Raw genomic sequence first — 14615 nt, 5'->3', positions numbered from 1 at the left:
TCTCCCCTGGACTATTTGATCTTTCTGCCTCAAGTCTCTCCCTATACCAATTCATCATCCATACTGTCTCCAAAGTGATTTTCCTGCAGCACACAGCTGATTATGTCACCACACCTTTATAAACTCCAGTGACTTCCTGTTACCTGTTACAAATATAAACTCCTATTTGGCATTTAACATCCTGCACAAGCTGGCCCTCTCCTCCCTCTCCAATTTCATTATATATCACTCCCCTCCAAAGTCTTGAAGATGTACTTGTGATTTCTTATTCTGCATTCTCCCACCTCTGTGCCTTTTCCCTGCCTAACCATCATGCCTGCTCTCCCTCTTGGTCTCATGTTTTCTTCAGGACTCAGCGCCAAGCCCCACCTTCTACAGAAGGCATTCTTGTTCTGTTAGCCACCTGTGCTTTCCCATTGTCTGCCTCCTATGCATTGTGCATATACGTTCATCTCTTCCCCATTACCATGCAAACTCCATAGGAGCACTTTTGTCTAGGTGACCCCAGTGCTTATCACAATGCCTTGGCAGACAGTAAAATGGCACTTAGTAAAAACTTGTTGCTTGAAACTCGCCTGTGCCATTTGCTTCACGTACTTCTAATTCATGTATTTTCTCTAGTTATTTTGAGGCACTAACTTCTTTTTCTAGGACAAATGCTTCAGGTGATATTTGTGTATCTCAAATGCTGAATAGTTTTGACCTTAGGATACAATATGGCAGCTGGGTGGTACAGTGGATGGACCACTGGACTTGGAATTGGGAAAACTCATCTTCCTGACTTTAAATCTGGCCTCAGACATTTATTAAATGATCTATCTTCTAGTTCTAAAACCTGTGGAGAGTGGATAGAGGTTGCAAATGGGCAAATTTAGGTTTGATGTCAGGAAAAACTTCCTAATAATTTTGGACAGCTCAAGTGGAATGGGCTACCTCAGGAGGTGGTGTGGGTTTTGAATTCTTGAAGGTCTTCAAGCAGAGATTAGATGAACCTGTAGAGCAAGGAAGGGGAAGCTCTCACTATCACCAGCTTAGAAGTACTTATTCTTTTTGTGTCAGTCAAATCAAGGAAAGGATGGAGTGTACTCAGTCCCTATGGGAAGAAACTAAGATTTCCAGTTTTGTCTTCACAAGTGTGCAAGTACAAGGGAGGCTAGTGATAAATCAATCTTTTTTTTTTTAGGCAATCGGGGTTAAGTGATTTGCCCAGGGTCACACAGCTAGTAAGTGTCAAGTGTTTGGTCTGAGGTCAGGATTTGAACTCAGGTCCTCCTGACTTCAGGGCAGGTGCTCTATTCACTTCACCACCTAGTTACCCCTGTGATAAATCAATCTTAAGGAAGAATTTGAAAGATGTGTGATCCTGGGCAAGTCACTTTATTCTATTTGCCTCAATTCCTTATCTGTAAAATGGAGTGGAGAAGGAAATAGCAAACCACTCCAGTATCTCTACCAAGAAAACCCCGTATGGGGTTACTAAGAGTTGGACATGACTGAACTGGCTCAACAACAGGACACAACAGGCTAAGTGGGCACCTGCCAGCTCCTGAATACCTGTAAGTTGAATATCCCCTGCCCCAGTCCAGCCATGAGAGAAAATAGGCTTTTTTTTCGGTCCATGAGAGACCATTAAAAAGAACCGCAGTGGTCAGCTAGTCCAACCCATACCTAAAAAGAATTCTCACTATAACAGTACCCTAAAGGTTTATCTTAGGAAGTTTTTCCTGACTGACATCAAACTTAAATTCGCCCATTTTCAACCTTTATCCATTGACCATAGGTTTTAGAACTAGAAAATACTTAGATCATTTAGTCCAAACTCCCCCTTATTTTACAGATGATGAAACTGAGGCCCATAGAGTTTAATGGACTTGTCCAAGGTCACACTGGCAGGAAATAGCAGAGCTATCATTTGAATCAAGTCTTCTGATACCCAAATCCAATGCTTTTCCCACTATATCATACTGCCTCCCCTTTCCCCCCACCTCCACACTTTTTAAAAAAATGCACCACACAATTTATTCCAAAGACTGAGAGGCAGGGGAGGGGGAAAGGCAGGAAGGGCAGAGGCCAGGGAGATGGAGGAAGAGGGTCGAGAATCCTCTTGTGCTCCCTTCAGATCTTCCCAAGATCTGCATACCTTTGCACGGGGAGCATAATACTGCAATGATTGTTTCCGGGGCCTATGTCCTCGTGCCAAGGTTCTTGTGTGCAAGACTTGTGAAAAAAAAAAAAAGTCCTGGAATTTCTGTAAACAGTTATGGGTCTTGTTCTGGTTGATGAAGCACAAAGTCTAAGGGTTCTTTCTCACATCATTTTCTTCTCTTCACCAGGCCCCCATCTGTCTCACCTTGACAGCCAGCATGCACAAGGGCAGAATTTCTTCCCTTTTTTTTCCCCAAGAAGCAAGACTGGTCTGGCATTAGAATATATCAGAAATGACGATTTCCAAGACAGGTTCTGCCTTCTCTCCTTGCTTTTGCCTACAGCAGTGTGTTTGTGTGTCTGTGTGTGTGAATGAATTCCCATCACCTGAATGTGAATTATTTAGAGCCTATATGCTGAGTCACTCTCCAGAGGACAAATATTGTCCAAATAAATAATTAATGTAGCTAGCTGCAGTCCATTCCCAAGGTTGGTGCCAAATCTGGAATACTAATCACATTTCCTGTCAACCATTCCAGAATAATACTCTTCAAAGATATAACAACATAGCCCTTTGTCCATGGTAGGTACACATATTTCATTTGTGTTTCAGGCAGTTGCATTCCCTCTAGGCAAAGAGAAACAGAAACAGAAACATTTATCTAAGGAATTACTTGCTCCTAAAACAGGAGATGGAGGTGAAAGGGAAAATGCAGGGAACAAGCCAATCTTCCAACCGACAACAGCAGGAATGTGCAGTTGTCTAATAGTTTTTCTTGATCCTTCTTCCCTCTGCTTCTCCTCTCCACCCACCCAGCTTTGTGTACTGCACAGAAGCCTGAAGGTACCAAGGTAACAGGAACCAGGCCAACGGGCTGCATAGTATACACAGACATGAGAAAAGAAAAGCTTTCTGGCCACCATGAGCAGCCCAGATTGAAATCCCAAAGACAGTAGTTCCAAGTCTAGACTGGAACTTTGGTGTGATTTGCAAGTAAGCTAACCAACCAGTTTCTCCATTTCCCTTCCTGCAAAACAGGCAGAATAATCCCCTCAAGCAGCACAGATTACAGGGTTTTCCTCAGTTGGTGAGCAATGGAAATGATGAGTGTATTGATAAAGCAAAGACTGGAGCAATAATCCATCAGTAATGTAGACTCCTGGATTCATCAGGCCAAGTTACAAATCCATTGCTATAAAGGATGGAGTGAGGGACAGACTCTTTGACTCCTTTGAATTTCCATCGTGTTGTTGTACTTCCCTTTCATACTCATTCTATTTTGTGTAATGGTTGTTCATCTTCCTTACTACATACAAACTCCTCGAGGGTCTATCTTACTTAACTTTGGATTTCTCTCAGTCTCTAGATAAGTGTCGTGTATAGAGTATACAGTGGAATTTTAAGGTTGCATCAGCGAGTTTGGCTGCTCAAAAGGTGCTGAGCTCTAAACAAAAGTTTCTTAAACTCAGTGACATTGGCGGGGTAGGTGGGAGTTGCAATTTGTACCTCTTACAGAGAGGTAGTTAAAAATAGCTTTCTGCAGAGGCTAGGCAACTACAGCATAGTCGGTTACAGCAAAGCTTATTCCAAACACCTGCATTATATGTGTGCTGGGAGTAGGGGCGGTGTGTGGGGGGAGTTGGGGGAACCATGCTCCCTGATTCACCCCTTCAGGAATTTTCTCCCCTAGCTAACTTTACCCTTTTAAAAAGCTACTTCTGCTGTCACCTGTATTTATCTCGTGCTGTGAAGGTATAAGGGGGAGGGGGTGAAGGGCGGGTTGGAGGGTGCAAGGTTGGAGTCTCCCTGCGCCCAATCCTTTTGCCTCCGGGGGTGGGTGGGTGTGTGTGTCCTATTTTATACCCTCTGCTTGAGTCCCCCAACATTGGGTGTATCAGGAATGCTGGGGCCCACTATCCCCCCTGCCACCTGGACAGTGTCCCAGAGGAAGCTTTACGCCTCTTTCGGGAGGACAGAAAAGCTGACGTGCCCTTCGGTCCTTGCCGGGCCTCGGACCCCCTGGAATACCCCTAACACTTCAGACTAAGTCCAGGCGGAGAACACCCCGCCACCCCTCCAGGGTCGGGCCAGCCTCCTCCTCTGAGGCAGTCTCCCCCCCCCCCCGCCCCCGGTTGCCCAGGGCCACGCGACTCTACACAAACAGTCTCCAAGAGGGGCGCGGCCTCCGCCACTATCCCTGGAGGAGCCTCTGGGACCCTGAAGCACAGCCCCCGCCCCCACACGAGCCCGCACCCGCCCGCTCCCCCGTCTGCGCGCCTCCCACTGCACTGCGGCGGTTACTAAGACGCTAGCCTCTATCAACCAATCGCGTGATTCCCTTGGCGCCCTCGACTGAGTCGGCCAATGAAAAGACAAATCAATCATTTGAAACAGCCAGTGGAGGATGCACTGCAGCGCGAGAGAGGATGTTCTGATAGGTAGACGTAGGACCATCGTCTACCAATAAAGAAGGGGAACTGCCAGGAAGGCGGGAGTTGAGGCTTTAGATTGACAAGGTTGGAGCCAATAGTATATGAAAACATGTGGCCTCGTTCTGGTCATCCAATAAATGGTGAGAGGAGGCGGGTGCTCGTGGCTATATAAGAATTCGGCAAACGTCGGTTGCAGCAGTCTGCGCGCCCGATCTTTTTCCGCTTCTGTGTGCTCGTCTCCGTCGCCGCAGCCGTTACCATGAGGGAGATCGTGCACCTCCAAGCCGGGCAGTGCGGCAACCAGATCGGCGCAAAGGTGAGCGGTCGTGGCCCAGGTGGGAGGCTTCTCGGGACAGTGGAGCCGGCCCTGGGAATCTCTGAGGGCGGCGGCACCGGGAAAGATGGCGCCGGGAGGGTCTGGGCCACCTCCGCATTGCGGAGAAGGGAAGCTGCAGCGCTTTGGGTCCGCTTGAAGTGAATGCGAAGAGGGAAGGGCTGGGTGGGGGGGGGGCGGGGAGCGGGTCGCGGTCCCGGGGCCGCTCTGGTTTCTTGAGCTTCCGGGCCCAGCCTTGGGTGAGGCCCCTTGGGGAAAGCGGGGCGGGGGCGGAGGAGAGGAAAGAGGAAGGGTAGGGAAGAGCTGGACGAGTTCTCGGCCTCCTCGCCCGCCCGGGGCGTGGCCGGCTCCGCCCTCCGCTGCGCCGCACCGGCTGCACCGCCAGCCCGCCCTCGGTGACTCAGGTCTATCTCTGCTTGATCGACCCGCCAATGTCTTCCAGTTCTGGGAGGTGATCAGTGACGAACATGGTATCGATCCCACCGGAACCTACCATGGGGACAGCGACCTGCAGCTGGAGAGGATCAATGTCTACTACAATGAAGCCACCGGTACGTGGTTTAAACTCTCTGGTCCCTCCTCCTCCTCCTCTTCCTGATTGCTAAGGGCCCGGCCTTTCCCTTTCCCTGGGCTGCCTTGCTCATCACACCTCTCTGACTAATGCCTTCTCTATTTCCAGGTGGGAAATATGTGCCCCGAGCAGTTCTGGTCGATCTTGAGCCTGGAACAATGGACTCTGTCCGGTCTGGACCTTTCGGACAGATTTTCAGGCCAGACAACTTTGTCTTCGGTAAGCAGTTTTGATTACACTTTCTTAACAGACATTCATTCTTCCCTATCTCCCTTAGTTAATTGAGCTATCAAAGCCCCTTTGGGGAGCAGCTAGGTGTAGCCCCTGTCTTTTGATCTTGAGTTTAGGTTATGTGGGGAGAAAGGAGGGAGAGGAGTTGGCATTGGTCCCCCTGGTACCTGGCAACAAGCAGCATGACTCCAGTCTCTTCCTCTCATCTCCCTCACACTCCCCCTTCTTTGCATTTAAAGAATTCATAGAATATTACAACTGGGAGAGAACTTTAAAGAGAATCAATTTGTACATTTTATACAGGAGAGAAATTTAAGAGTCAGTGAAATGACTTATTAGTTTGACAGCTGGGTCTGTCACTTGTTTCTCCAACACTTTGACTTGGGCACTTCTGGCTGGGGGAAGCACAGGGTCAAAGGGTTCTTTCTTACATCAGTAGGTATCTTATTAAGATGCTTATTAAAGGGACTGAGGAAGCTGGTTTCTTTGTGCCATAATGCATGAACTTGGGGGTCAGATTTAATATTTGACATCCTAATATTTTAATATCAGTGGTTGTTTCATCACCAAATTATGTGTGATATTTTATTTTTGCTTTTACTGTTTAAAGTGAAGTTTGACCTTAACAATGTAAAGCGGAGTTTTGTTTATTTTATTTTATTTCATTTTAATTTTAAATTCTTAAGAATTGAGACCCTGATTTACTTGAGATATTTCTTGAGGTAGGGGTGGGTGGGAATTAAGAGATATAGATTCTAGGATGGTCTTAATAGCCATTGATCACAAAAGGAATGATTACCATTTCTTTTTTTCAGGCCAGAGTGGTGCTGGAAACAACTGGGCTAAAGGCCATTACACAGAAGGTGCGGAACTGGTTGACTCAGTATTAGATGTTGTAAGAAAAGAAGCGGAAAGTTGTGACTGTCTCCAGGGCTTCCAGCTGACACACTCTCTGGGTGGTGGGACTGGGTCTGGGATGGGTACTCTTTTAATCAGCAAGATCCGGGAAGAGTACCCAGACAGAATCATGAACACTTTCAGCGTTGTACCCTCCCCCAAGGTATCGGACACTGTAGTAGAGCCCTACAATGCAACCCTCTCAGTACACCAGCTTGTAGAAAACACAGATGAAACCTATTGTATTGATAATGAAGCCCTCTATGATATCTGTTTCAGAACCCTGAAACTGACCACTCCCACGTATGGTGACCTGAACCACCTGGTGTCTGCAACCATGAGTGGCGTCACCACCTGCTTACGTTTCCCAGGGCAGCTTAATGCTGACTTGCGTAAGCTGGCAGTGAATATGGTCCCCTTTCCCCGTCTGCACTTCTTTATGCCTGGCTTTGCTCCACTGACTAGCCGTGGTAGCCAGCAGTACCGTGCTTTAACTGTGCCAGAGCTCACCCAGCAGATGTTTGATGCAAAGAACATGATGGCTGCTTGTGACCCAAGGCACGGGCGTTATCTTACAGTGGCAGCCGTGTTCAGAGGCCGTATGTCCATGAAGGAGGTAGATGAGCAAATGCTCAATGTTCAAAACAAGAACAGCAGTTACTTTGTTGAATGGATTCCCAACAATGTGAAAACGGCCGTTTGTGACATCCCACCCCGGGGCCTGAAAATGTCAGCCACCTTCATTGGTAACAGTACTGCTATCCAAGAGCTCTTTAAGCGCATTTCTGAGCAGTTTACAGCCATGTTTCGCAGAAAGGCTTTCTTACACTGGTATACTGGAGAGGGCATGGATGAAATGGAATTCACTGAAGCAGAAAGCAACATGAATGATTTGGTTTCTGAGTATCAGCAGTATCAGGATGCCACAGCTGAGGAGGAGGGAGAATTTGAGGAGGAGGCTGAAGAGGAGGTGGCGTAAAGCTGTGCATCATCTGTAAATTATGTTGAAAGCTGTATGAACTCTTTTTATTCACTCACAAACTTGGTTTTCTGATGTTCATGTCTCGCTGCGTTCTGCACTTGCTGTTTTCCTGTTCTTTGACATCAAATGCTGTACAGATAACACCATTAAAGCATTTTTCATAGTGCATTGTGTCGTCTCTTCTGTTCCTTTCGGTAAGCTTTGCGAGTGCTGCTGCCAAATGTTAAGCCATAAGTCTGTCTCACAGCTGTAAAAAAAAGCAGAATATAGACTGAAGAGATGATTGGTGAAATGTCAGGTTTCCCAGAACAAAATGAGTTTCTATGGCTCTGTGATTTAATTGCCTGGGAGTTGGCCTAATAAAATGGCTGCTTTCCTATAAGGGGAGATACTGAAATGGTCATTAGTGGTGAATAAATAAGCTTTTGGCTAATAGCACCTAAAAGACTTGCTTAAATTTCTTTGAAGATTTTAAAAGCCGTGTTTTAAAATTTACACAAGCTATATGACTTTAAGGTCGCCATGGGCCTTAATTAGCTTACCAAGTTTTTCTTTTGGGCTTTCCCATACTTCAGGCAATGCCTTAGTTTACATCTAGAGTACAGAATTTTTTGAGTGTGGCCTACATTTGTTAGCCATATGTAGATTTGCAGCCACCTATTGGGTGCAAAGTCCAGAGGGATTTTTGCCTAAAGGTTGTACCTACCTCGTAGCTCTGTTGCTGACAGAAACTTCTTGGTGGTTCCCAAACTTGAGTTATAAGCAAGGATTACTTTCTAATAAGCCCAAGTCTCTATGATAATTAAATTACTTGTGAGTGACAAAGCTACTTGAGTAATGCTAAATTTTTAGTAGTTACCTATATTTAAAAAATAGTACTGTGTATGTATGCCAGTCAGATATTTAGTGTACAGATTAGCAAAACTGCTTGTCCCTGCTAGGGAACTTAGACCATGCTAGGTTTTTGAGGATCAGTGTAAACACCACACTAGGTGTTTTGTTCCCCTAGGAAAAGAGCTAGGGGCTGGACTGATAGATAAAGAACTGAATGGTTTTAAAAGGAGGTAATGCTAGGAAGTTTCTGGACCAAATTTTCCCTTTACCCTTTTAGGGTTACCTTTAATATTTCAAAACTACTAATAGGCACAAGTCAGTTTCTTGTTCCTATATAGCTTATTTTTCTCAAAACACAATATTTTAGGTACAACTTACATACTTGGTATGAATCCTGTGTAGAAAGGTATCAGTCCTTGACTGTGGTAAACTTTGGTGTCTGGCCAGTGTTGTTTTGGTAGTCTCTCTCCCACAGCATAAACAGGGTTTCTTATTAGAAACTGGAAAATATACTTTGTTACTTGCAAATACAGAGGTTTTTCTGTGTATTAATAACTATTAAAGAAAGCCATCATTTAATTAAGCTTAACTTCCCTGCCTTTTGGTAAATTGTGTCTCCTGCCTTTGTGTAAATGATAACTTGACATTACCATTTCTTTTTACTCCAAGGCCCTGTTGGTGCCAGATTCCTATCAGTCTGAGGAAATTCAACTAAAGGCAGTCTGTGGAATGTTTTCACCCATTCTGGCTGCAGTTCATTGATGTTTATCAGGTTGGAATCTCACTGTCCTGCCAAATGGGAGGCCAATCAAGAGTGGTGCTTAGGCCCCATTGTTAGTGGGCACCAGGTGCCTGATGGTGTCAGATGCTGCAAAGGCCTCTAAGAATTGAGTTTCTGTTCAGGTGCCATCTAGGAAGCACAATAATCCTTTGGCATCTAGAAAAGGATGGTGGGAATGGTACAGATGACAATAGGGGCTGTCAGTCCTCCCCAGTCAGGTGAATGAATTAGCTGGGAAGACAAAGGAAGGGGGATAATGGGAGGCAGGGGTTGTTGGGACCAAACGCCATAGGGATTGAAATCTTGGGGAAAAGGAGCAATGATATGAACCGTATGCAATCTTGTACCACTGTTACCCTGTACAGTTTCTGGGTGCCCTAGCCACCTATCCTGTCTACCTGGTATAGGCCATGCTTGACCAGTCAGCCCTGAAAGGGAAACAGTAAAGTTAGTGTATTTTTGCCAGGTTGTCCTAGAAGTTAATGCTCTCTTTCCTCAATTCCACTCCCTTTACTTCTCTGCTACACCTTAACAGTTTCCTCCCCACCAGAATGGAGTCTTGGCTGGACTCACAATTAGAAAGCTTTTCCTCTCCCTGTTGTCTTTATGGGAACACGTAGAGGCCAAGCAACAACGTGGTGACTCCCTGACTGATGTTTTTGCAGCCTCTGTAATAGCGCTTCAGAAGATGCTTTAACTCGAGATAAACCTATATTGTTCAAACTCATTGGGGAAAGGGAGGAGTTGGAAGTTTTTCTGTCTCAGAGAATGCTGAGAAATCAAGGCCTTTTAAATTTATTCCTTGCTTTTAGGGCCTTCCAAGGCAGCTTAAACCTGTTATTTTAGCTCCTGTCTTATCTATGAGTTAGCTTCACATTGAGAGCAGGGAATATCGAGATGAATGGCAGAATTTTTAGTATTCCATTTAAAAGTAGCTCCTAATTTTCCCAGAAAACCAGAGATTCCATGTGCTTCCTGAAGCCAGTGCTTTAGAAAGTCTCTAAGGCACCCCCACAATGGTGCATCATTGAGTAGAACTGAAGAAAGGGGGAAAATTTTACTGAGTTGATATGTTCTTCTCATGGAGAGACCTGCAGGAAGTTCAAGGTCCAGAGGGAAATGCACTTGCAGTCCCTTGTCACCCTTCAAGACTGTTTGCTGTTGGCTTGGACAATTTCTCCCTTCCTTTGTGTTTTGATTACCTTCAGTTCTCAGCTGAAGTCTTGCCTGGCTGCTCCCAGGACCCTAGCAGCCCCAGTAGGACACAGTGCAATGAGACTTAGTACCTCTAAGAGTAGCTCTACCTGAAGAAACTCAAGTGACTCTCAAATCGATCTAATTTACCTGGCTTTTATTGAATTCATCCAGGGCCTGCTGGACACCATCTCGGTAATTCATTCCCGTAACCCAAGTGAATCCTGGTACAAATCCAGCGTAGCCTATGTGGGGCAGATGAGAGAATGTCACTAATCGAGGAAATATTGAGCAGGAAACCCCAACCTCACTTTTGCAACTTACTGGGATGCCTTTTAACCTGCTTGCAGGATTTAAATTCTGTGTGTCATTTGATTCCTACTAGCTGTACTCTACCATGTAATTCCTGACCCATTGATACTTCCCCTGTGTGGCAGGACAAAGGAGCAGAAGGACTTTTTTTTTTAGCCCTTTGTACCTGTAAACACTTAGCCCAGTGCCTCGAACATAGAAAATCCTCAATTGCTTGTCAACTAAGAGGAGACTTGGGTTTGAGTCCTGGCTTTGCCATTTGCTAGCTGTATGACCTTGGGCAAGTCATTTAGATTCTCTGAGCCTCAGTTTCCTCAACTATAAGATCAGAGTACTTCCACCTTGCTGTGAGGAGGAAATGTATGTGAAGATGTGTAAACTGCAAAGTGCTATGGAGGGTAGAGTATTACTGTTGATAAGCTTCAGTGCTATCTGATAGAATGTTAGGGACGTGTACAAGAGAAACCTGAGTGGAAGGTTTTGTTCAGATGTTGCTTTCCCTGTACAACACAGTTGGTCTTTTGGGGCAAGAAGATAAAGGTACATTTTGATAGGGGTCTGAGCATCTCTCATAGCTGTCAAAGTCTGGTGAATAAACCGGGTTCAGTGTTGTGACTCTCAGGAACCAGTCAGGTAGACAGGTGTGAAAGGATGTCCACCACATCACCATCAGTCAGGGCTTGGCCCTCTGCAGCACCACTTTCATCTTCCTTTTTGAGTCATCTCTCCCTTTCATCTGCTGACATAGTTTTGAACTCTGGGTTTCCATGGAGCCAAGGTAATGTGTCACCAGCCTGACAGACTGGACTTTGTATCTTGCCTGTCTCTATAGTGTGAGAAGGAGCTTGGGACCTATGCATCTGGTCTGTTCCAGGGCCTCTGGTGTCCCTTTGATACTTACCTCTGATGACAGAGGCTCATAGGGCACGGGAGCACTGGGCTAAGTGTGGAGGCAAGGCTGAAGCCCTGAAGGAATGAATGCTAAGGGAAAGAAAAAAATCTAGCTTAGAATCAGTGTATCAGACTCTGAAAGGACCTTAAAGATCAGATAAATGAATACCTCATTTTACAGGTAACGCACTTGAGGCCCAGAGAGGTGAAGAAACTTGCCCAAAAAGTCTCAGCAAGACCTTGGCAGAACCAGGACTGGAACCCAGTCATGACTTCTGGGCTCTGGCCACCCACCCGAGATGGCTTTGTGCTGGATCAGGTTGGGCTTGTCTAGCTTAGGAAGCCTCTCAAACCTGCCGACATCTAGTGTCTCCGTCTGGGGTGGCAGAGGGGGATACACATCTCTTCGGAAGTGGTACAACTAGAACAAGAAGGGTGAAGCTATTGTCACCTCCGTAGCCTGGCTGAACAGCCATATTCTCCACCTCCTCCCCCATTCCCCTCTTAGAGTTCCCTTGGGTACTCTTCCCATCCTCCTCCCCCCAACCTCCTGCATTTTGGATGTCTTGGGGGAGGATTCAACTGAGTACTGACAGGGAACCCTCTGTGTACCTGGGGAGATACAGGAGCCTTGTCAAGAGAGGGTGAGGTTTTCCACCCTTCCTTTCCACGTGCCAGTTGGAAACCTGGATGTCCAAATTCAGGTTTACTGACCTTCTTGCCTGGTGGACATGGTGGGTAAGGTGGATAGGGCATAGTTTCAGTGCCTATGCCAGGTGAAAGCATGTGCTGATTGCTGTCTGGCACAGGAGTGCCATGTTGCTCCGTCCCAAGGGGTGGGTAGTGTCCTCGGACCTCAAAGTCCTTGAAGGGCTGGAATCCTGGGTAGACATGGAGGTGAAAAATGTGAATAGCTAAGAGTCCCTCAGTAGGACACAGAAAAGTGAAGGAGGTACGTATCTTTGTTTCTCACCTGTGTAATGGGGGATGTAGGGCTGGTTCGCATCCATATATTGTGCATGGGATATTTTATTTTGGCTAAAATCCTCAATGAACTTGGGTTTGCTGAGTGGTGCCAACACAGAACATGGGCTCTTATTCACTGTTGGGTCTGTCAGCACCTGTGCAGTGCTCTGGCCATAAGTGTATCCCACCTGGTATCGTAGTTGGGGATAGAAGCCGGCATAGCTAGGGATAAAGGGATGCAGTCAAAGAAAAGAGGATGGGTACCTGGTGGATTAGGCAGTGGGAGATACTGTCACAGTGGCTAGCGAGACAAGATGATGATGGTAGATAGCCAACATTTTCCTGAGTGAAACAAATTCAGATTTAAAAGCCCTTGGACATAAATAATTCCCCTCAATGGGGATAGGAAATGAGTTCCAGATTTGGGAGAACAGAACAGTAGTCAATACAAGAATCTCACTCATCCTTTCTAAGACATTGCAGAGGATTATGATTCAGAGAAAAGAGATGGAGATATTCTAGAGAAGGCAAGGTGAAGTCACTATGTGTGGTCTTCCTCACCAGAACCTTCCCTAGTGCCTCTTAACCAAACCTCTCCTCTACCTATGATACTCTAGTTTCCCTACCTATTAATTTGCTTATTACCCAGTCCCTGACCTGCCCCCACCCAACCATATCCCCTTCTCAGTCTTATGAACTTCTTAGAATTCCCCACCAGCCATTTCCCTGGCCCAGGGTGCCCCAATCCCCCAACCTCCAAATCCTGAGCCTCTGGCCCATAACTCCAGTCCTTAAACATAAGCCATGATAGAGTTCTTACCCAGGTATATAGTGAGGCTCTGGTGTGAAAAGGCTGTGATTCTTAGTTGCTATCATTGTAACCCCAGTAGATCCTGAACTGGGTACTGCCTGACCAGGACATCAGACCCTTCGGCTCAAAGGAGATCGTTACCTGGGTGACCATTGTGAAGAGATGGTACCAAGGCCAGAAATAACCTCTGAGCTGCTATAAATATTTTTGTATATGTGGGGTCCTTTTCCTATTTGTAAGATCTCTTTGGGATACAGCCCTAGAAGTGCTATTGCTGGGTCAAAGGGTATGCACATTTTTATAGCCCTTTGGGCATAGTTCCAAATGCTCTCCAAAATGGTTGGATCATTTCACAACTCCACCAATGATGCATTAGTGTTGCAATTTTCCCACATCTTCTCCAACATTTATCATTTTCCTGTTTTGTCACGTTGGCCAGTCTGATAGGCGTGATGTGGTACCTTAGAGTTGTTTTGATTTGCATTTCTCTAATCAATAGTGATTTAGAGCATTTTTTCATATGACTATAGATGGCTTTAATTTCTTCATCTGAAAACTGCCTACTCATATCCTTTGACTATTTTATCAATTGGTGAATGACTTGTATTCTTATAAATTTGACTTAATTCTCTATATATTTTAGAAATGAGGCCCTTATCAGAGATACTGGTTGTAAAAATTATTTTCCAATTTTCTACTTTCCTTCTAATCTTGGTTGCATTGGCTTTGTTTGTGCAAAACTTTTCAATTTAATGTAATCAAAGTTATCCATTTCGCTTTTTGTAATGTTCTCTGTCTCCTGTTTGCTCATGAATTATTCTGTTCTCCATAAATCTGATAGGTAAACTATTCCTTGCTGTCCCAGTTTGCTTACAGTATCAACCTTTATATCTAAATTATGAACCCATTCTGACTTTATTTTGGTATATGGTGTGAGATTTTGGTTTATGCTTAGTTTCTGCCATACTTTTTTCCAGTTTTCCCAGCAGTTTTTGTCAAATAGTGAGTTCTTATAGCAGCTCTTTTTGTGGTGGCAAAGAATTGGAAATTGAGAGGATGCCCATCAATTGGGGAATGACTGAACAAGTTATGGTATATGAATGTAATGGAATACTATTGTGCTATAAGAAATGATGAGCAGGCAGACTTCAGAAAAACCTGGAAAGACTTGCATGGACTGATGCTGAATGAAGTGAGCAGAACCAGGAGAACGTTGTACACAGTAACAGCCAC

The 14615-nt window shown here is 45.4% G+C and overlaps 2 protein-coding genes across 2 annotated transcripts; one reads left to right on the top strand and one right to left on the bottom strand.

Moving 5' to 3' along the window:
- The first annotated feature begins 4763 nt into the window (after positions 1–4763).
- On the top strand, positions 4764–7761 carry TUBB4B (tubulin beta 4B class IVb). The gene is made up of 4 exons (XM_027849232.1): positions 4764–4894; positions 5355–5463; positions 5592–5702; positions 6530–7761. The coding sequence occupies exons 1-4, from the start codon at positions 4838–4840 to the stop codon at positions 7588–7590; spliced, it is 1338 nt and encodes a 445-aa protein (XP_027705033.1). The 5' UTR covers positions 4764–4837; the 3' UTR covers positions 7591–7761.
- Positions 7659–13447, bottom strand: FAM166A (family with sequence similarity 166 member A). Its single transcript, XM_027849247.1, has 7 exons — positions 13392–13447; positions 12579–12793; positions 12218–12486; positions 11900–12026; positions 10553–10647; positions 8810–8927; positions 7659–7840 (listed from the first exon to the last, which is right to left on the bottom strand). Exons 1-7 carry the CDS (start codon positions 13445–13447, stop codon positions 7752–7754), a joined length of 969 nt encoding a protein of 322 aa, XP_027705048.1. The 3' UTR covers positions 7659–7751.
- Positions 13448–14615: the final 1168 nt, after the last annotated feature.

This window comes from Vombatus ursinus, unplaced genomic scaffold (assembly GCF_900497805.2).
Source record: "Vombatus ursinus unplaced genomic scaffold, bare-nosed wombat genome assembly UNPS02000580.1, whole genome shotgun sequence".
Classification (NCBI taxonomy): Eukaryota; Metazoa; Chordata; class Mammalia; order Diprotodontia; family Vombatidae; genus Vombatus; species Vombatus ursinus.
Note: the sequence above shows the minus strand (reverse complement) of the source record. Positions and strands in the feature narration are given on the sequence as shown.